This window comes from Pinus tabuliformis, chromosome X (genome assembly GCF_031772625.1).
Source record: "Pinus tabuliformis cultivar Carrire ecotype Pingquan chromosome X, CPIR1, whole genome shotgun sequence".
In the NCBI taxonomy this organism is placed as follows: Eukaryota; Viridiplantae; Streptophyta; class Pinopsida; order Pinales; family Pinaceae; genus Pinus; species Pinus tabuliformis.
Window position 1 is genome coordinate 1,243,192,037 of NC_142308.1, and position 23,126 is coordinate 1,243,215,162.

A 23,126-nucleotide genomic window follows, 5' to 3' on the forward strand; every position below is an offset into this window, starting at 1 on the left:
TAGGGATTCTTCACTTCAATGCTTCTACAATAATGATTAAGAATCGTAGGCTCCCCCTGACCGTATGCATCATTTCTTTTGGCAGAGTCTTCCCATCAAATGCTAAGATTGTCGAACGTTAGGTCAACAACATGTGTTGTTGGCTAGAGAGTTCAAGGGACTTTCAGATTGTATTAGCTTCCTTCTCCATACTTGTGTAACTTTATTCTTTTGCATGGTTCTAGCTTGTTTAAGAGCCCAAGTTAAGTTACAATCATGTGCCATATGACCAATGTTATGACACTTGAAGCATTCTACATTGTTCATGAATAAGAATTCATGATTTCTTCCTGCAAAGTTGTTCCTTGGAGATTGTTGGGGACCATAATATCTATCTTTATGATATGGTTGGGGACCATAACATCTATCTTTATGATATGCTTTACAATCTTTTTCCATGTGACCAAAGTTTGTACAAGAATAACAATAACCAAGAAATAAACTTTGGTACCTAGGAGATGGAGATTTCCTTGATGTACTTCTGAAGTCTTTTTGTCTTGAGATCCTTTGATGATAACCATTGCTTCTAGCATCCTTGACATTATCTACATTCCTTCTTGGAGCAAGATTTCTTCCATTGTTGCCTTGATTTTTCTCCTTGCCTTTACTGGAACTGGGAGCATCACCATTTCTTTCTGGCTTCTTCACATCCCTTTTGTTTGAAGCATTATCATTCTTGTTTGAGGATTCACCTGCATACCCGAGACCTAATTTATCAAATGGACATCTTTGATGGCTAAGCATGTCATCCAAGGCTTGAGAGCTCTTCAAGGTTTTGTTCATTCCTTCAACCTTTTTCTTGAGGAAGACAATCTCTTCTTCCAATCTTTCACACTCATTATTCTTCTTAGCAAGTTGTTTCTTAGTTTCTTCCTTGATATGAGCAGCTTCATTTGCTTCTATTTTAAGGGAGATGATATCTAACTTCATTTTGAAGATTTCTTCATTTTCCTTTGCTAGAATTCTCTCCATTTCTTCCTTGATCCTTGTAGCTTGACATGTTTCAGCCTTGAGAAGTTTGATGTTAGATTTTAATTTGAAAATTTCTTCATCCTTTGCTTTTAGTTGACATATCATGGTGTTTCTCTCCTTTTCTGCTTCATCAACCTGTTCTTCTATGATTTCCAATGCTTCCATTGTCTTCTTAGCTCCTTGTGCTAACTTTCTTGCTTCTTGTAGTTGAGATTTGAGAGAGGACACCTCTACCTAGTACTAACCAACCTCTTCTTCAAGTTTGTTCAAGCTCTTGTGCCTTTGTTCAAGTTGACTTGACAAGGTATCTTCCCGTTTCTTTGCTTTATCCAATTTATTTTTCATGGATATGACTTCTTCATGCTGCTTTCTTTTGCTTTGATGAAATTCCTTCTTAAGCTTGGCAAGCTCTTCATCCCTTTCTTGTACTTGAAGCTTGACAAGGTCAACTTTCTTCCTTGTTTGGTCTTGGTCACCAGCTAGTGCTTTCTTCTTAAGTTCCTCATTTTCCTTTTTCAAATTGATAATCTCTTCCATGGCAGCCATAAGTTGAGCAAGGAGATCTTCTACAAAATCTTTTTCATTCTCTTCATCTTCTAGATCTTCTTTAGCCTTGATATCATCATTCTCATTTTCAGCTTCTGTGATGGGTTCTGGATTTCTTCTTGATTTCCATCATCTTCTTGACTGATGGTCATGGTCAATGCTCCTTTTGAGTGAAGGTCATGAAGTTTGTCCAATATACCCCTTGATGATGAACATTTTCCTAAAGTGTTCTTTATAGAATCAGGTAGGCCATTCAAGGTTGCCTTCATTGCTTTTGCATTGTACTCCTTGGATTCTCCATCCATCATGCTATCAACAATTACTGATTTCCAGATCTCAGTGCCTTGAGTCTTTAAGAAATTCCTCATTCTTGCTTCCCATATATTAAAGTTCCCATTGAACCATGGAGGCTCCTCAAATTGATTGTCTTCTATTTTATTGGTAGAGGGAGACACATCCTTAAGAGGATTGAAGACTTTCTTCCTTGACGTTGCCATTTGTGTTCTAAAGATCAACCTTTAAGCTATTAGGCTTTGAATGAAGGTACTGGCTCTGATACCAATCGTTGGAATTACTGAGAGGGGGGGTGAATCAATATTTCTTTTCGACTGCTATTTTCCCAGTTAAAATATTTATATTTAGAACACAAGATGAAAAACAAGAATAAATGTTTTTATTAATATAATCTTTGCAATAAAATAGATACAATATATATATATGGTTCCAATCCGTTGCCAAGCACCAACTTGGACTTTTTTGAGGCTCCAATCTCCAGAGCACCAACTCTGTTTTGTCAAGGCACCAACCTTGGACTTAGGAGCACCAACTCCCAGGACACCAATCCTTCCAGTTCTGAGGCACCAACCTCAAGGGCTCCAACTCTCTATTGTCAAGGCACCAACCTTGGATATAGGAGTACCAAGTCCAAGGACCCCAATCCTTCCACTTCTGACGCACCAACCCCAAGGACACCAATCCTTCCAATTCTGAGGCTCCAACCCCAAGGGCTCCGGCCCAATCTTGTCAAGGCATGTGTTATCACTCAAGAAAAATTTCTAAATTGCTCACATCAGTTCGATTGTTTGTCAAAGGGTTGGTGTCAATTTTTGGGTCTAGTCTTTTCATCTGGTTTTAGAGTCTAAACAATTTGAATAGGAGTCTTGTTGGTATGTCAAAAGGGGTCAATTCTCTGATTTTGTCTATCATTGGTCTCATATCTCACATGAATATTATATGTCGAAACTCGTTTCAAAGTTCTTATGCGCAGAAACCCTATCTAGGTGATTTCGTAGCGCAAAACCCAGATTTTGAACTGGTTGCACTACGAAATAGGGGATTCGTTCGGATCGGTAGCAAATCTTACCTAGTTGTCATATTTATCAAAATCCGTTGTGTTTACATAAACAATTGTCGGCTTATACACTTCATCTATCATATTCAACCACTTATCCTCATCATTAGGTCATTAGGTGTCTTGGTACTGGCACATGCTTGCAGTTGTATTTTGCTCTGCGGTTTTGGTCATTCAATCAGGCTTTTCGAAATAGTATCAGAGCAATCGGGGAAATGTTCTTCTGGGTTTTGCATTTGTTCTTTGGATTTGGGGTAGTATGAAACTATTCCTTATAAACTATCTTGAGCTCAGTTTTAGTTTTCCAGTGGTATTGATATAGTGCATTTTCATGAATATCATGTATCGTGTTCCATTCTGCATACACATATTCTCAAGAGTGCTTGGTATGGGAATGAAAATTGTTGCCATCTTGGTAAAAGATAACAATATTAATTTCATTCCTTGGTCTATCTACTAAGCAACAACAGGAGCATATCGTTGCTTTGCTTTCTATTTTGTCTGTAGAAGTCGATGACAGTAAATGGGCAATTACAGCAGCAGGTGGGATACCTACACTTGTCCAACTGCTGGAATCTGGATCCCAGAAAGCAAAAAAGGATGCTGCACTTTTGTTAGGAAATTTATGTTCTCATAGTGAATAAAGACGTGCTTGTGTTCAAAGTGCAGATGTTGTTCTAGCCCTCCTGTGGCTCTTGAGAAATGCTAGTTCGAAGGGACAAGAAGTTGTTGCTAAGGTGCTTAAACATCTTATTAGAGATGCAGATGCTGCCATTGTCAACCAGTTGGTGGCTTTACTGTGGGGGAATAAACCAAACTCAAAAGCACATGTGATAATGGTGTTGGGTTGCTTACTTTCAGTGGCATCTCATGAAGAGCTCATACAGAAAGGAGGTGCTGCAAATGAAGGTCTCCAATCACTAGTTCAAATGCTTGGTTCTTCTGAAGAGGAAACTCAAGAAAATGTTGCATCAGTTCTTGCTGATGTATTTGGTGTAAGAAAATATATTTTTGAAAATCTTTCAATGCTAGAAATCATCAACCCTTTAATCAAGTTTTTAAATATTGGAACTAAGCGCATTGCCATGCAGTCAGCTCGAGCACTTGCAACACTTTTCTCCTCAACTGAAACTAACAAAGATGTGGTCTATATTGCTAGTGGTGCAATCAAACCATTAATTGAACTTGGGAAGTCTTCAAGCATTTCTGCCGCAGAAATGGCAATCAATACATTGGCTAGTCTTCTATCAGATGCCCAAATCGCTGAGCAGGCTTTAGCAGAGGATATCATTCCATCATTGACAAGAGTCCTCAGGGATGGTACAAAAGGGGGAAAGGGACATGCAACAGGTGCTCTTGCTCGATTTCTGAGTCATATGCCAGTTGATGATGTGCTTATAGAATGTCTTCATCACTGTGGTACAGTTGTTGCTTTGGTAACCTTTTTGGCTTCTATTGATCTAGACAATGTAACATCATCAGATGCTTTAGAAGCTCTTGCCATATTGGCTAGAGTGAAACAAGGTGGAGGTCCTGCTATTCCAACATGGGTAGTCCTTGCTGAATTGCCTAACAGCTTGGAACCATTGGTGAAGTGCTTGGCCATTGGACTTCCACCAGTTCAAGAAAAGGCAATTGAGGTTTTTTGGAGATTGTGTCAAGACCAGTCTATAGTTCTTGGAGATTTGGTGGTAGAAATGCCAAGATGTATAGTTGCTCTGGCAAACCGAGTCATATATTCTTCTAGCTTAGAAGTGAAAGTTGGAGGAACCGCTCTTCTTATTTGTGCTGCCAAGGAACACAAGAAAATAGCATTGGATACTCTTAATGAATCTGGGCTCTTAGCACAGCTTATTCACTCTCTTGTGCGCATGATGAAGCATGCTATGAAAATGAAGGATTTGACAGACGATAAATTTGAAGAAGTTCAAGGTCGCACAAACCAGGGAGGGCATTTTCAAGAAAGAGAAACAGACACAACACGATTCTGCATCAGTGTTGGGAGGAACAGTTGCACTGTGGTTGCTATCAATAATTGCTTCCTTTAATAGTGAAAGTAAAGTGGCCATCATGGAAGCAGGTGCAATCGAGGTGTTAATTCAAAAAACTGGCAAATTTTTCTTCAAGTGCACATCGAATAGAAACGGAGGATGGTAGAGGTACATGGGTCAGCACATTGTTATTCGCTATTCTATTCCAAGAAAGAGATGTTATTCGAGCTGGTGCTACAATGCGTGTAATACCATCTCTTGCCATGTTACTGAGGTCCGATGAAATGATTGATAAATATTTTGCAGCTCAAGCATTGGCTAGTCTTGTCTGCAATGGAAGCAGGGGAACACTTCTTGCGGTTGCAAATTCAGGAGCAGATGGAGGTCTATTACCACTAATTGGTAGTGGGGAGTCAGACATATCAAACCTTGTAGAGTTAACGCAAAAAAAAAAAAAAAAAAAAAAAAAAAAAAAAAAAAAAAAAAAAAAACTGCACCTAGAACATCATCGCATTCAGGGTTCATACATGGGAAGCAAATTAATAGGCTTTCAATTTAAATTTTTTGAAGATGCAGCTAAGACAGCGGGAAAGATTTCCTTAAGGAAATCACACAGCAATTTTGAATAGCTTCAGGGCAGTTGAAAGGGACATTTAAATATAAAAGAGGCTCAAGACAGTCAGATTTTGGTATTAAAACTGTGTTTTGTGATTACACAGCAGTTTTGTAGCGCGCTACGAAACTGTTGTAGCTGCATAATTAAAACTCAGTCGACCAATTTTGAGGGACCGAGGGAAATTTTTTTGAAAGGAAGTCTCAGAAAAAGATCATTTACAATGTGCAAGCAATCAGCCAGAGCAAAACAAGCGGGAGGAAGTTCTATGAACTTTAAACTTTTTGTTATACAAATGATCACCGCTAGTATTGTAAATGACTTTTCAATCAGCTTTGAAAAGTTTTTGTCATCACACATGTACATGGGAAAGGCTTACAGCACATGAAGAACGTGGCACTCCAATAGATTGTTAGGTAATTAAAGAAGATCAACATGGTTAATTGGTTCCGAATATCTTTGAGGAAACCAAAAGCATAAAAACAGGGGCAGTTTCCTACTTCTCAGCAGCAGTAAAGGGATAAGACATTAAGGACCAGTAAGGAGCTTCGAACATCCACCACAGCTAAATTGAAGGAGACCACTTGTCAGAGAACGAGATTTGATTGTAATTAATGCTATTACTAGCATGATGTAGAGTTAGACTCCTAATTGTCTTAGGTTTCTAAAACTTCTAGTTAGCAGTTTATTGCATTTAATAGTTAGTTAAAGTTTGAATAGGTGTCATAGCAAGCAAAATTCAAGTTCCCCTCATGCTGGAGGAGGAATCTCAGCTATGGAAAGAATTCTATAAATAGGAGAAAGGGAAATGTACTGAGGGTTGGAAAATTTTAGAGAAATTGGAACTATTGTGCTATGTATATGACTCTGTTTTAGTAATACAAGACTTGGCTTTACTTCTCAGGAATTAGAAGGAGTTTACTATTTAGAATGTTGTGTATCATCCTCTCTTTAGTATTTGCAGTTGTATAGATGTGTGATTACTTAGAAATCACTATTTGTGCTCTAATTTCCTTCACATATTTATAAACTGTGTTGTCCTGTATGTTTCTGGTGTATTCTGAATGGTTAAATTTTGTATGCCATCACTTCTATGTAAGGTTGATATCATTGTTATACTGAAACGAATTTGACTCCATAAGCCCAATGGATACTTTCTAGTTGTGTTTCCACCACTCACATTTTTACATTTGTTTCATAAGAGTTAGCCATCTTAATCATAATCAAAGATCATTAATCCTTTGAGAGAGCCATCTCAGGTTGGGGAGGCTAAGCCTCAGCCTAAAGTAGGTTTGAAATAGTTACTTAAGGTCTTCCTGGTCAGTAGCCTTCCAGGGTCGGATTTTGAGATAAAAACATGTTTGATAGTGATTTTATGCTCCCAAAACTCTTCTTTATTGAATTATGTCTATTTACAGCTTCACTGTAGTCTCCATGCTATAGCATCAATGGCAACCAGTCTTCATATGAAGAAGTCTTTACAACTCTTCATACTGTCCACACAGAGTTTGTAAAAGTTATCTCATGATGATATCAAATAGCCATCATGATCTCTGATAATGTCTCCACACAGCTTTAGTGAGTCTACTATTAGCTGCACTAAGCTCTACACAAGAACCAACTCTTCGTTTCAAGCCTCTGTTCTCACTGTCATGGTGAATGCTTCCAGCATGACTACTGCGCACTATTCTTGCTATTGCAATCTCTTACTTCCCATAAATACATTCACATATGCTTCAATACTGGTGCTGGCTATTGTTCCCTTCAAGCAATATCAAATGAAACTTTATTTATTATATCACAGAATTGTTCTTCAGTATGCATTATGTACCTGATTAATTCATCACAGGTCTGAGTCTTTCACAGGGTAACACGATCAACAAAGTTGCTCGTCCTTCGACTGCCTCCTGTCTGGCTGGACCTTCGTCTTCCTTCTATCCTGCTGGACCTTCGGCCTCTTTCTATCTTGTTAGACTGTCGGCTTCCTTCTTTCTTCCAGTTCACCAACAACCACTCATAAAGGCAATTCTCTGTTTTCTTATACTGATACGCCTGACCTTTGGCTTCCCTTTCGCTTGCTTGAACTTTTGCTTCCTCTGTGCTTGCTCGACCTTTTGGCTTCCCTCCTCCGGTCGCTTTAGCTTCCTCAACGCTCGTCCATCTACGCTCGCTTGATTCTTCGGCTTCCCGGTCCATGGCTTCCTCTGTCTATTCGAGTGTTCCAATACTCACATGACACGTAAATTCAGAAGAGAGGCCGAATTACAAAGAAATGTTGCATATTAAAAAATATCAAAGAGGCCCCTTTTTTTCTTTAATATTTATACAATAGACTCAATCATTATTTACAAAGGATTTCATTGGAGAGGCTTGTACCAACAAGGAGGTCCCACATGCCACGTCACTATCTCAATCGCAATCGGCGGTTCGATAGCGACAACCCTTATGATTTGCGTGACTTCCCCGATACCCAGACACGATATTACATAAAGGTATATTTTATGGAGCTATCGGGTCTGCGTAGTATATCGCAATTGGTGTTTTGACATAGTTACAGTTCTTCACGACTTGCGATATGCGACGGATGCGATATAACAATAAACAGAAGTTAATATACATGTTGGGTCTGTATATATATATATATATATCGCAATCACAGTTTATAGTGTACCATCCCTTTATAACTTGCGATGCATAACCTCCGATACGACGGATGCGATATAACATTAGGGCGTATTACAATGGTGATGATGTAACCCGCTCGGACACAGTTCCCGAGGTTTAATTTTATTGGGTTTATTCTCCACCATAGATTTCATCTGTATTAGATCCCACAATCAACACTCGGTCCGATCAACAAAATCTATCGAAATCTTGTTGTGCCGTAGATCTCTTTTCTCCAAATCTAACGGTCCCGACTTAACCCAATCAACCCAAAAACCGTCCGTTGATCCTTCATCGTCGATCAACACCGCATTTGATCCAACGCTCGACAACAATATCGGGTGAGCTACATGCACGAGGATTACCCGCCCAATAAAGCGGTTTCCTCTCTCCTTCGACGTGCAATGTGTCAATTGCTTAATGGAATCGAGTGACTCCCTCCTATTACCACTTACCGCTTATTCTCAACCCGATAAACCATTTCCGCTTATAAACCCGCCTTTCTCTTTTACTAACGCCCGAGCTATTTAGCGCTCGATGACCGTAGATCTTCTACCATCGACAACTGCGATGGCTCCTCCAATTTCCTCATCTGCTAATACTTAAATTAATCTCCGTCGTTCATTTCTTTGACTTTATGCTGCGGGACTATTGGGTCCCTATAATACTAGTAATTAACCCATTACTATTGTAGTTGCATCCCTTATTAATATTGTTGTGCCCCTATTATCCCCATATTGTTATTACTGTGCCCCATAGAATCCCTCTATTGTTATTTTTGTGGCTTTATATTATTATTGTTAGGTCGGCTGGGTTATATTGTGTCTCCTTAGACTCCTATATATAGAAAGAAGGTTTTTTCATTTGAATCATCCAAGAATTGTTCATTTATGTAATGTAAAGGAGGTTGCCCCCTCGAAGAGGCTAAATTCTAAGGCGTTGATCTATCTTTTCTATCTTTTCTTGAGCTGGTTTCATAACATTTGGTATCAGAGCTTTGGATTCTAGGGTTTCGCTGCTCCAAACAGGTCATCGTGGCATTTTCTCTATAACGTTTTTTCTGCGACGTTTCAGAAGTTGCAAAAAAAACCCATTTGAGAAGAAATCGAGCTGAACCTTGGGTCCGAAGTTTAGAGCTTTTCACACTATATTTGTGGAGATATGATCTGAGGAAGTTGGTCTCTTTGCAAACTCCTGAATTACATTCCAAACAGGCGACCTGGGGAAAATCGTCATAACTTTCTCTCTGGGGATCAGATTGAAATTTCGTAAGAAGGTACAGAAAGAGAACAGACTGCAGTTTCTTGTATGCAGCCAATTTTCCATGTTTCATGTTTAAAGAAGGTTATAGGTGACAAGCTCCCAGTTCAAACAATATTGCCAGAACTTGACGAGGAAGGAAAAATTATATTGGAACCGGAAGCAGTCACAGAAACAAGAACTCGACAGCTACGAAATCGATCAATTTCATAGTATCTTATCAAGTGGAAGAAATTATCCGCTGAAGATTCCACATGGGAGGATGAGAATTTTATACAGAAGCATCCAGAACTACTCAAGTGTTGAGGACAACACTTTTTTTTGAAGGAGAGGGGCATGTTGGGTCCCTATAATACTAGTAATTACCCCATTACTATTATAGTTGCATCCCTTATTAATATTTTTGTGCCCATGTTATCCCCATATTGTTATTACTATGCCACATAGAATCCCTCTATTGTTATTTTTGTGGCTTTATATTATTATTGTTAGGTCGGCTGGGTTATATTGTGACTCCTTAGACTCCTATATATAGAAAGGAGGTTTTGTCATTTGAATCATCCAAGAATTGTTCATTTATGTAATGTAAAGAAGGTTGCCCCCTCGAAGAGGCTAAATTCTAAGGCGTTGATCTATATTTTCTTGAGCTGGTTTTATAACATTTGGTATCAGAGCTTTGGATTCTAGGGTTTCGCTGCTCCAAACAGGTCATCGTGGCATTTTCGCTATAACTTTTTTTCTGCGACATTTCAGAAGTTGCAAAAAAAACTCATTTGAGAAGAAATCGTGCTAAACCTCAGGTCCAAATTTCAGATCTTTTCGCACTATATTTGCGGAGATATGATCTGAGGAAGTTGGTCTTTTTGCAGACTCCTGAATTACATTCCAAACAGGTGACATGGGGAAAATCGTCAAACTTTCTCTCTGTGGATCGGATTGAAATTTCGTAAGAAGGTAAAAAAGTAGGACTTACTGTAGTTTCTTGTATGCACCCAGTTTTCCATGTTTCATGTTTAAATAAGGTTATAGGCGACAAGCTCCCAGTTCAAACAATATTGCCAGAACTTGACGAGGAAGGAAAAATTATATTGGAACCAGAAGCAGTCACAGAAACAAGAACTCGACAGCTACGAAATCGATCAATTTCAGAGTATCTTATCAAGTGGAAGAACTTATCCGCTGAAGATTCCACATGGAAGGATGAGAATTTTATACAGAAGCATCCAGAACTACTCAAGTGTTGAGGACAACACTTTTTTTGAAGGAGAGGGGCATGTTGGGTCCCTATAATACTAGTAATTACCCCATTACTATTGTAGTTACATCGCTTATTGATATTGTTGTGCCCCTATTATCCCCATATTGTTATTACTGTGCCCCATAGAATACCTCTATTGTTATTTTTGTGGCTTTATATTATTATTGTTAGGTCGGTTGGGTTATATTGTGACTCCTTAGACTCTTATATATAGAAAGGAGGTTTTGTCATTTGAATCATCAAAGAATTGTTCATTTATGTAATGTAAAGGAGGTTGCCCCCTCGAAAAGGCTAAATTCTAAGGCGTTGATCTATCTTTTCTATCTTTTCTTGAGTTGGTTTCATAACATTTGGTATCAGAGCTTTGGATTCTAGGGTTTCGCTGCTCCAAACAGGTCATCGTGGCATTTTCGCTATAACTTTTTTTCTGCGACGTTTCAGAAGTTGAAAAAAAAACCCATTTGAGAAGAAATCGTGCTGAACCTCAGGTCCGAATTTCAGAGCTTTTCGCGCTATATTTGTGGAGATATGATCTGAGGAAGTTGGTCTTTTTGCAGACTCCTGAATTACATTCCAAATAGTTGACCTGGGGGAAAATCGTCATAACTTTCTCTCTGGGGATCAGATTGAAATTTCGTAAGAAGGTACAGAAAGAGGACAGACTGTAGTTTCTTGTATGCACCTAGTTTTCCATGTTTCATGTTTAAATAAGGTTATAGGCAACAAGCTCCCAGTTCAAACAATATTGCCAGAACTTGACGAGGAAGGAAAAATTATATTGGAACCGGAAGCAGTCACAGAAACAAGAACTCGACAGTTACGAAATCGATCAATTTCAGAGTATCTTATCAAGTGGAAGAACTTATCCGCTGAAGATTCCACATGGGAGGATGAAAATTTTATACAGAAGCATCCAAAACTGCTCAAGTGTGAGGACAAAACTTTTTTTGAAGGAGAGGGGCATGTTGGGTCCCTATAATACTAGTAATTACCCCATTACTATTGTAGTTGCATCCCTTACTAATATTGTTGTGCCCCTATTATCCCCATATTGTTATTACTATGCCCCATAAAATCCCTCTATTGTTATTTTTGTGGCTTTATATTATTATTGTTAGGTCGACTGGGTTATATTGTGACTCCTTAGACTCCTATATATAGAAAGGAGGTTTTGTAATTTGAATCATCCAAGAATTGTTCATTTATGTAATGTAAAGGAGGTTGCCCCCTCGAAGAGGCTAAATTCTAAGGCGTTGATCTATCTTTTCTATCTTTTCTTGAGCTGGTTTCATAACAACGACTTAATCCTGGCCGCTCATTACAAACAATCTCGTCCATTGATCTCCAAGATCCAACGGTTCCTGTGCGTTCAATCTTCATTTGTCTCCTCAATTTGACTTTGATTCATTTCTTCAATGTTTTTCTTGTGGTTTCGGGTTTTCTTCAGGGTTTCGGCCTTTCACTTTTCCGCTACTCAACTCTCTCTGAGCCTGCCTTTTGCAAATTCATACATCGTTGATTCTCTCTAAGCTTCACTATGATTCTTCAACCGGATTCAAAGACCCATTATAATTCCCCTGTCTCTTCTTCTCGTCTTTGTGTTTCACCGAATTCTGCTTGCACACAACAGCTAATGACCTCTTTGCTTCTAATGACCACTTCCTCTTATGCTTTGGCTTCATGATGGCTTCCGATAACTTGTTTTAGATGAACTCTTCCGATATGCTTCTCTTGATAGCTCCTGTGACTTCCGATATTCTCTGGTCTAATATGGCTCCTATGTTAACTCCTTTGATACTCTACAATACTCATGGCTTGGCTGGCTTGGCTTTCCTCTGGCTTCTCCTCATGGCTTTTCTCCTTGGCTTCTTGCTCTTGTTTCTTCACAGATCTGCTCTGCTTCTCCTTGGCTTCATATCAACATTTAGTATCCTAGAATATTGCCATATTGACATACTCCTGTTGCTTCATGAATCTGCTCTATTTGGATTCACATCATTGTTTACTGTCCAGAATATTGCCATATTGACATTAATGACAACCTAGATTAACAGAAAGAGATAAGCGTGTTAAAGGGCAAGCAGGTTTTAGACCTAAACATTCCACAGTTGATCATTGCATAACTTTAAGGCACATCATTGAAAAAATTTGGGAGAAAAAGGAAGAAGTCTTTTGTTGCTTTGTTGATTTCAGAAAAGCGTTTGACTCAGTTCCTAGGGATAAACTTTGGCACAGAATGGAGGAACTTGGGGTTCCTAAACATTTGAGAGCAGTTATGCATAGGCTGTATGAAGAGGTGAAAGTCAAAATTAGAACTTCAGCAGGCATTTCTGAAAGTTTTAGAAGCGATATTGGGGTCAAGCAAGGTTGCCCACTATCTCCTGCCCTTTTTGGTTTATATAGCGACAATCTTGAGGAGTGGTTAAATTCGCAAGGGGGTGATGGTATCTATTTGTGCAAGTTTGTTATAAGGCTTCTTTTGTATGCAGATGACCTTATTTTGATTGCTAAATCGGCTCTTGGTTTGCAAGAGCACTTACTATCCCTTGAGCATTTTTGTGAAAGTGTGGTGATGTAAGTCAATATCAACAAAACAAAAGTAGTGGTCTTCTCTAAGAAAAGAAAACATAACCAACATAAGTTCTACTTTGAAGACAACATTCTGGAAGAAGTTGTGGATTACAAATACCTCGGAATTGACTTCAACAAAAATCTAAGTTGGAATGGTTGTAGAAAGAAAAGAACTTTGTGGGGTTGGAAAGCATTTTATGCTTTTCAAAATAGGTGTAGAGAAGCAGAGTTATGGGACTGGAAAACCACTCAAACACTTTTTGGGCTTCTAGTGATTCCGGTGATTCTCTATGGTTGTGAACTGTGGGCTAGCAGTACCTCCGACATGCAGTGGAGACAAATTGAGAAAATTCAGAAGCGTTTGATTACAAACAAATTTAAGATTAAAAGTGCAATTCCCTATGATGTCTTGTTAAGTGAAACAGGGACTGCTCCTATTGAAGTAATTGCTATGGTGCGAGTCATAAGGTATTAAAAAAAAATTGAGCAAATGGAAGAGGGTAGATGGCCTAAGGTTGTCTTTAATGATAGATTGTCCAAGAGCAAAAAAACTTGGATGCAACAAAATAACAAATGGTTTAGTAAATGGGTTATTTGCTTGAACACGTGTCCCATAAATAACAAAGAGATAAAAGCTTTTGTTATGGAAAAGTTCCACAAACATACTTGGGATAAGGAGCTAGGAAGAAAGAAAAGTTACTATATTGAAGTGTTTAATCCCACTCATAATCATCAACCAAAAGCATACATAGAGGACAATATCTCTTGGAGAGCCAAAATTCTTATTGCTCAGTTAAGGACTAATTCTCATCAACTCTGTTGTGAAACAGGGCACTGGAAAAGGCCAAAGGAAGTGTGGGAGGAAAGGGTATGCATTTTTTGTTCTTCTAGAAAATTGGAAACAGAAAAACATTTCATTTTAGAATGTGAGGCCTTCAAAGGCAACAAAGAAAGTTGTGGAGATATGCTGGCAGTTAGCTCTCGGGATAATCTATTTAGCGAGGGGTTTGTCGAGAAGTTGGGAGCATTTATTTTGAAGCTTCACTGATATGAAATGGGGCACTAAAGGCTTCTTCTCAGCTTACAAGAACCTCTCCCACTCCAAAGTTTATTAATTTCCAAGATCTAGCTTATGATTAACCAATTGCGAAATTAAAAGTGATTGAAAGAGGTCTATACTTGTGTTTGTTTTTAACTGACCAAATTCCTTAAGTTCATTTGCTTATGTTGATGTAAAACACACATAACAGTAAATACAATGCAGAAAATAAGCAAACACATGAGACAACAATATAATATGGAGTTCACCCTGATATCTTAGGCTACGTCTCCTTGAGCTCCAATCAACTCGGTTAGGCTCTTTGGGATTATGGTAATCTTTTTTTTAACAAGCTCCACGCCCAACTCCATTGGTTTACAACTGAACCTATGGGTTTAGAATACCATCTTATCCCGCTAGCTGTCCTCACTCTGCAGACAGATCTAGGCTTCTCTAGACTTGACTCCTTCAATTAGTGCTCTAAGCTTCTTGAGCTTCTGGCTTCTCTGACTCCCTCAGAATTCTCTTAACTGTCTCTAGAACTCCTTCTTCTGTCTTCAACACACTTTGGACACCAGCAACAACTTGATCATTTGATCTCTTTGCTGTTCTCTCGGCTTTGGCTCTCACTTTGGCTCTAGCTCTGGCTCTCGGCTCTGACTCTGACTCTGGCTCTGGCTCTCGGCTCTGGCTCTGGCTCTTAGCTCTCGGCTCTGGCTCTAGCTCTCAGCTCTCAGCTCTTTGCTGCTATGGACCTTCTGGTTCTACGCAGCTATTTTGAGCTCTGGCTTTGCGCAGCTGTGAGCTTCCTTAAGGGAGATTAACTATATTATTAATATAATATTAATTATATTTAATAAATAATTTAATTAAACAAATAAATTACCTATATTAAGACTATATTATTTAATAAATTACCTTTTCTAACTAACCATTTAAATTATTTTATTTATTTATATTTTTAACCCTAACTTCATGATTTTAATTAGAATATATATATATATATATATATATATATATATATATGTGATTATTAATAAATAAATAAATTAATTACTTTTTAAGCTAACCATTGAAATTATTCTCGTCCTTAACAACCTATTATTATATATATATATATATATCTATTATATTAACAATAATTATTAAATAATTTAAATAAATAAGTAAATTATCTTCTTAAACTAACCACTAAAAGTATTTTATTTATTTTTTAATCCTAACTTTTATCTTAATAACCTAATATTATAACTTTAATATATATATATATATATTAATAATTATTAATAAATAAATAAATTAATTTTTAAAACTAACCATTAAAAATATTTTATGTATTAATATTAAAAATAATAATAATATTAAATTAATGAATAATAATTTGACCTGGGTCCTAAGGTCAAAATTAGTCGTTGGTCGATTTAGCCGTTGGAGTCTCTGCTCAGACTATTTAACATGCTAAGCTGGATCTGTTTCTTCAACTTGTCCTGACGATGAACCACACTTGTTGGTTCGAAATGCGTCGACAAATGTCTGTCTACATGTGATTTACGCCGAAGTTATTCTTTCATTTGCTTATGCTGATGTAAAACACATATAATTGTAAATACAATGCAACAAATAAGCAAACACATGAGACAACAATATAATATGGAGTTCACCCTGATATCTTGGGCTACGTCTCCTTGAGCTCCAATAAACTCGATTAAACTTTTTGGGATTATGGTAATCTTTCTTTTACAAGCTCCACGCTCAACTCCATTGGTTTACAACTGAACCTATGGGTTTAGAATACCATCTTATCCCGCTGGCTGTCCTCACTCTGCAGACAGATCTAGGCTTCTCTGGACTTGACTCATTCAGTTAGTGCTTTGAGCTTCTTGAGCTTCTGGCTTCTCTGACTCCCTTAGAATTCTCTTAACTGTCTCTGGAACTCCTTCTTCTGTCTTCAGCACACTCTGGACACCAGCAACAGCTCGATCATTTGATCTCTTTGCTGTTCTCTTGGCTTTAGCTCTGGCTCTGGCTCTGGCTCTGGCTCTCGGCTCTGGCTCTGGCTATGGCTCTGGCTCTGGCTCTCGGCTCTGGCTCTGGCTCTGGCTCTGGCTCTGGCTCTCGGCTCTGGCTCTGGCTCTGGCTCTCGACTCTTTGCTGCTATCGACGTTCTAGTTTTGCGCAACTATCTTGAGCTCTAGCTCTGCGCAGCTGTGAGCTCCTTGAAGGGAGACTAACTTCTCTGCTATTACATTTTTTTGTGAGCTCCCTCTGTCAATCGTGCTCTCTGGATTTTGTGAGGCATTCTTCCGGCTCTGCGACTTCCTATCCATCCCTTTGCGTGTAATCATTCCTTTATCTCTTCGACTGGCCCTCTGGCTCACTGGCTCTGTGGCTCTTCGACTGGCCCTCTGGCTCACCGGCTTTATGGCTCTGCGTCTGACCATCTAGCTCTGTGGCTCTTTGTGTATAACGCATTCCTATTACAGTAACGCCCGCTTATAGCGTGGCACAAGTGAATAGGAGCCGTTTTACAATGGGAAATACAAGGCGGCCTTTCTCCAGAACGAAATCTACCCAATAATGCATATCTCGTTTGTAACATAATTACAAAGGAACACACAGAAAAAACCATCATGGAGCGTTTAACTGGACTTCAAATATATGCAATCGCATCTATAAACCCATTGGGTCCGCCATTCCATCGCAAATCGCAATCGCATAAGCGTATGACAAAAAAACCGAATACACAGGAATACATTGAATATCCGAAAATCCAGATTTCAAAAGTTATGAAATCACGTCTAAATTCCCATCGAGTCCGCCTTTTATTGGCATATCGCAAGTTTCATATTGCAATGTGCATTGGTCCTTTGGATCGGGGATCACCGATCGCTGATCGTCGATCGCATCGGCATATCGCTATCGGCCCCATCGCATATCACATTGGCCCTTTGTATTGTCGCGATCTCGATCACCAATCGCTTTATCGGCATATCACTATTGCAACGGCCCTGGGGGTCTTCCCTTTGACTGTGCCGATTGCCGATCTGCTGATCGGCCGATTGCAATCGCAATCGCTAATCACCTCACTCGGGGTTCCAATATCGCATGTAGGCCTACCTCCGATGCGATATATCAGAGATCGCTGATCGGGGGTCCGTCTGGCCTTTGGTCTAAGTCCGCCCTTTACACCTCTTCCGATGCGATTTCCTTAAGGAACACATATAAAGCCTTAAGCCCATTTTCATAAGGATTTGCCTCCTTTTCCAAGGATAATGGACAATCTTCTTTTTGCCATAACTTCTTCATCCGAAGTCCATTTCAGTCCATTCAAATTGCAGTAGATTCAGATTGAAAGGATCTACGCAATGAGACTATTTCCAAGAGCATCCTTTGACTTTCATTTTCCTCTGTGAGGAATATTTATAGGCTTAGAAGTCTATTGTAGATCCATTTTGGATCATTCACAGAAAAATGGCTGAATACATCAAGCAGATGAAGAAGCAATTTGTCCCATAGGCTATCTTTAGCCTTGTGGACGTTAAAATAATTTCTTTCTTTCTTTCTTTCTAAAAAGACATACCACATTACAATAAATCAATATTAATTATCAACATATACAAACTCTATCTCATCTAAATTTAACCATATAATATAACCTTTTACCAAAAAAACATAAGAACAAGAAAAAAAAGAAAGAAAAAAAAAATATTTTTAAGCTCCACTAAACTAAAAATAACCTATAAAACAATTGCTTCTTCGTATAATCATCTTCTTTAAATTTTACTCAGATTTAAACTTCCACTTAAAAATCTTCTTCTTTAAATTTTACTCAGATATAAACTTCCACTTAAAAATTAGCCATTCTCCATAGTCCACGACCTCCCTTTAAAAGAGGGAAATGGCTCCCAAAGTGAAAAAGTTATGAGAATTTAGCAACCCACCTAAACTTTGCTTTAAAACAAAGTCAAAGTGGTCGATATGTTGGGTTCCACACCTTTGTTTTTATGGGTGACGCCTGACCCCTGACCCCTGAGGAATTAGAGAGGCTCCTCCTACATCGATGTTTCAGGGCTTCAACTCGATCACTAGGTACCCACTAGAATTCATTTGAGGGATATTAGATCTGGTGGACATATGGCGGGAGGAAAGCCCAGATCCTCAGCTTCAAGGCTGGGAGTCCGCATACCGTATATTGCTTCTCGCATATACTTTCTCCTCATATTCCTACAGATCCCTCTTTTCAGGTACACTCTCTGGTCTGCTCTTAGATCTGGACTCTGTGGGCACTTTAATTTCTGTTTTCTTGGTTGTCTGTATAACTTCGTAGACGAGTACATAAGTGCAATAAAATAAATGGCACCATTTATAGAGAAATGAAAAAAGGGCGGTTGGTCTAATTGTCCAGCATACTTTTTAAGGCTTGGTTTGATAAATTGCATGTAGTTTGCCCAATTTTAATACTATGGGTGTAGACCCTATGCAGTGTAATAACATGTATCGGAAGAACTGAAGGGCATATGTTGATTACAGTTCCAGAGATGGATCTCTTTTGTGGAGAGGAATTACGGAAGAAATTGTTTCTGAATGCCCCTTCATTCTTTGAATACCTTACTGATATTCTGTTGGCTGAAAAAGCTTCCACAATGATTTTGCCCAATCCTTATGGTGTGTGGCAGAACCTGACCAGAATTTGTGCAGGTTGGTAAAGCGGGGCTTGACATCAGAGCAATGTTAAAATGTGGCCTCGAAGATAAGTTGCTCCATGGTTATTGCTTCAAGATCCTTCAGGATACTGAAACAGTAAATGGGTTGTTAATAAGTAAAATACAACAATGGATGCGTTTGTTCTTTTAATAAGTTAATATTTGGTTATTTATTTTTATAATAATCTATTAAGAAGCGTTTCCAGAAACATGCCTCGACTGGCTGGGTTGCACTGCTTAGAACGGACTTCCTTCGGTTCCGGTGCCAGGTCTGAGGGATCACTAGTTATTCTACAAACAACTGCATGGACTGAGACCCGGCCTCATCTCTTTGAAACGCACAGCCTGATACCCAGCCTGCCTCATCCCCTTGAAATTCACACACAGCCTTATCTCTTTGAAACTCTTGCCATACGGATGGGGCAGACCACAGGGAGATTGGAACTCTGGTGCGCTACTTAATACTCCATCAACTTATCAATGAACCAATGCTCTGTTGGCAATGTATAATCTTTTTCTTAGAAATAAAGTCCATAGAATATTGTAAAGGAATTGCGGAGCTCTTGGTAGAAAAGGTGCAAAAATTTGAGGACGAAACATAATTGAATTAATGAATCTGAAATCTCCTATTGGACAAAGAAGAGTCAAAGCATCTATTCTGTAAAGAAAAGCAAAAGTTCATAAATAATATAGGCATAAGTTGCTCTGCGGGAAGTATGAAGGACTGCTGTGTTATGAACTGATTGATTGATAAATCAGGTATCAATGGTTGTTTTCAACACAGTGGTATGTCTACAATTCTATTCTGTAATTAGATATCAGTTTTATTCTCTTCTTCTGCCCAACCCCATAAACACCATTTGCTTTTTGAAGAATTCGTACCCTACCCATAACATAGGCCAAGGAAGCGAAGAGTGATTCATTCATTCCCCACAATATTCTGGCTCCTCGTCCATGGGCCTTTTTTAAAATCTGTTATTGTTTAGCCCCCTCTTAGAAATTTTTAAATGCGAATACAACAACATGATTTTATCTCCATTTTAAATGCACACACAACTGCTGATTCCAATATGGTTTTGATGCCTTTTCTTTCCTTCCCTATTGCTCCATTTTCTATCATAAAACTAATCACCTTTTGTTGGAGCTATTGAACCAAAGATTTTAGCGTCTTATAGCACAAGAACACGGTGACTGTTCAAGACGACATGGATTTATAAGAGGTAGAAGAGAATCTACTTATCGTAGCATGAAATTTTCAGAGGCCTATGGGGATAATTTTTTTGGCACTATACAACTGGTTCCACTCTTCCTTGCAGCTCAAGGGAAATATGTCTTTTTCTGCCACAAATTGCTCACTATCAGATTTCATTTCTGCCAATAAGAGATGTTCTGGCAAGTTTGTGAAACCCTGCATTATTGGTAGAGGGAGAGGCATGCCTATACTAAAGAGTCTGTTGTATAAGAGCGGGGCCATGTTGTAATAGATGCATTTTCTGAAGAGGATGACAGAATTCCAGATATTCCAAGGCTGGTTGTTCTTTCCATCAATAATGTCCCCGGGAAGTTGAACTGTGGTAGGGTGCATTATGTAGTCTATGGGGAACACTTGTGAAGATGCAGATTGACTGATTGAGATGGGTTTGAAGGTGGGTGGTTCATCTTGTCGAGATAAGGCATCTGCAACAATGTTCTCTTTACCCTTCACATAGATAATCTCAAAGTCGTACGATTGAAGGCAATCAATCTACATCTTCTGTTTCTCTGTTAAAGTACCTTGTGGTAGTAAGTGCTACAAGATGCAGTGATCAATTCTAATAAAAATCTTAGTACTGAAGAGGAATTGATGCCCCTTGGCCACCACTTCAAGTATGGAAAGCATTTTCTCATTATATGTGGGCATGCTTTGTTCTCTGTCATTCAACTAGGCCCAAACATCCAAGAAACTTTTGAAGGTTTGTAGTTATTGGCCACTCTTTAATGGCTTGAACCCAGTGTTGTTAAAATCGCGATAAAATCGCGATTTAATGAAAAAATCGCGATTTTTTCATCTTGCCGATCATTTTTATACGAAAAAATCGCCTACTTTTTTTTTGCCGATTTTTACTGAAAAAATCGCGATTTTTTCGAAAAAAACGCGATTTTTTCGAAAAAAAACGCGATTTTTAACGAAAAAATCGTGGGGGCTCAGGACAGCATAGTTTTATAACTTTTTTTGGGTTTTTTCATGCAATGTTTTTTGAAAGAAACAAATAATTTTTGAGTGGGGTAGCTTAATGATCAAGTCTAGGCCCTAGTATGGATATGCTATTCATGGTAATGTTAAATTCTTAAAGTAAAAGTGACATTCTCCTTAATCTTCATTTTCATCCATGAGAATGTCACTTTTACTTAAATTTTTAACATTACCATGAAATGACTCAGGATGTTTGAGAGTGGTTCCAGCCTCATTGGATTTCATATGGAGAAAGTAGAATTTTAGATTTCATTTAAAATCCAGCAGACTTATCAGTTTTTCAGGATTTCAGGATTGGGAGATTGTAATGTTTCCAGGTGACACCACCTGCCCGGGCTACCCCTGCCACCAGTAGAGGACGTGGTCTACCTCCTATAGCTCCTACTTCTAGTTCTTCAACGTCTAGAGCACATCAGACTCCACTGCCATTTCCACCTGCACGGGCACCAGCATCTACATCTAGAGGGAAAGGGAAAGTTGTGGCATTTTCTCGCAAGAGGGGCAGAGGAAATCAATAGGATTAGACTTTCATTTTATTGTATATGACATTATGACATGATGAGATACATTATCATATTTTTTGTTGATATTTTGAGGCTGAGTTGGGACTCAGGAGTCAGGACTTACTATTCAGGACATGATTCAATGTTATGTGTGATTTTAGCGCTAGAAATGATATTAAACATCTTATATGTTAGTTTTTTTATCATATTTATGTGTCAATGTATTTATTTTATGTTGTAGATGGTTTAGATATTAAAAAAATTGAAAAAAAATGAAAAAAAATGAATATTTTTGTGCCAAACGCTTTTTTCCCGCTTTTGCCAATTTTTTCCGCTTTTTTCCCGGCGCCGATTTAATCCCGATCGCGCTTTTAACAACATTGCGTTGAACCTTTGTAGGATCAAAACAAGCACCATCTGCGTAGATAACATGGTTAAGGTATTTCATGAAAGTCTTGGCAATTGTTTGTTTCTTTTGCATGGAATGGAAGTCAACAATTCCATGCTGCCACGCGGCGGTTCACCATGGGCTCGTCCAACCAACATGTGAGTGGGTGGTCGGGACGTACGCATCTCCCTACTTCTCAGCGCCATCTCACCTGCCGACTCCCGACCTGCGACTTAGTCGGGATCGACGTATCCTAGAGATCGCGACTTGCCTTCCTACCGACCGCTCGACCCCGACCTTCAACCTAGTCAGCTCAGCATTTCAGCTGTGCATCCGCTCGTCAGCACATAGTCTGACCTCCCAACCTCCGACTAAGTCGGGGTCGACATCACTTTACTTATGTTACCACCAAAACTTTGGTTGTGACCTCCGACCTCTGGGCTATTCGCTTGACTGCGTGGACCCTGCAGATAGTCCATGTCGGTTTTCCTTTGACAATCGCGCAAGAGGAGAATTCGACCGCTCCAATCAAAAGCTTTCCCGCCTGAGGTTTTGATTTGGGATAAGCCTATTTTATCCTTCCTATAAATTCAGGGTTTTTCTCCCTTACGCCACAACGAATGCCCTTCCCTTAACATTCTGTGATGGCTCGGTCAATGGACTTCGACTCTGCACCATGCGAAGCCTTCAGTAGTGTTCTCTACGCTCTCCTGGGAGACCAGATCCACCATCGCACAGGCTTCTTCGCTGGTTTTCTTGACCGCGGTTTGGTCTCAAAGGTCTATTTGGCCCCTAGATCTACATCAAGATATCATCACTCCGTTGAAGTCAGACTAAGACGTTCCACAGTGCTACCCGTTCCGAGCTTGGGTGATAGCTACATTGAGGGGTTCCCACCCCGCGGGCCTTCCCTGCCTTCGGGTAGGGAATTCCTTGCATGGCGGCGTAGGCGCTCCTGCATCTAATATCTACCAGAGGCCTGGCGCGAGCTTCTG

General features: G+C 39.1%; 1 protein-coding gene across 1 annotated transcript in view; it reads left to right on the forward strand.

Annotated features, from left to right (window-relative positions):
* Nucleotides 1-18,278: 18,278 nt before the first annotated feature.
* LOC149144468 (tail fiber) overlaps nt 18,279-23,126 on the forward strand; it is a 51,084-nt gene continuing 46,236 nt past the window's right edge. The window contains exon 1 of the mRNA XM_089446355.1: nt 18,279-18,548. Coding sequence (XP_089302481.1) covers nt 18,439-18,548 — 110 coding nt within the window. The 5' untranslated portion in view covers nt 18,279-18,438. The remainder of the gene's footprint in view (nt 18,549-23,126) is intronic.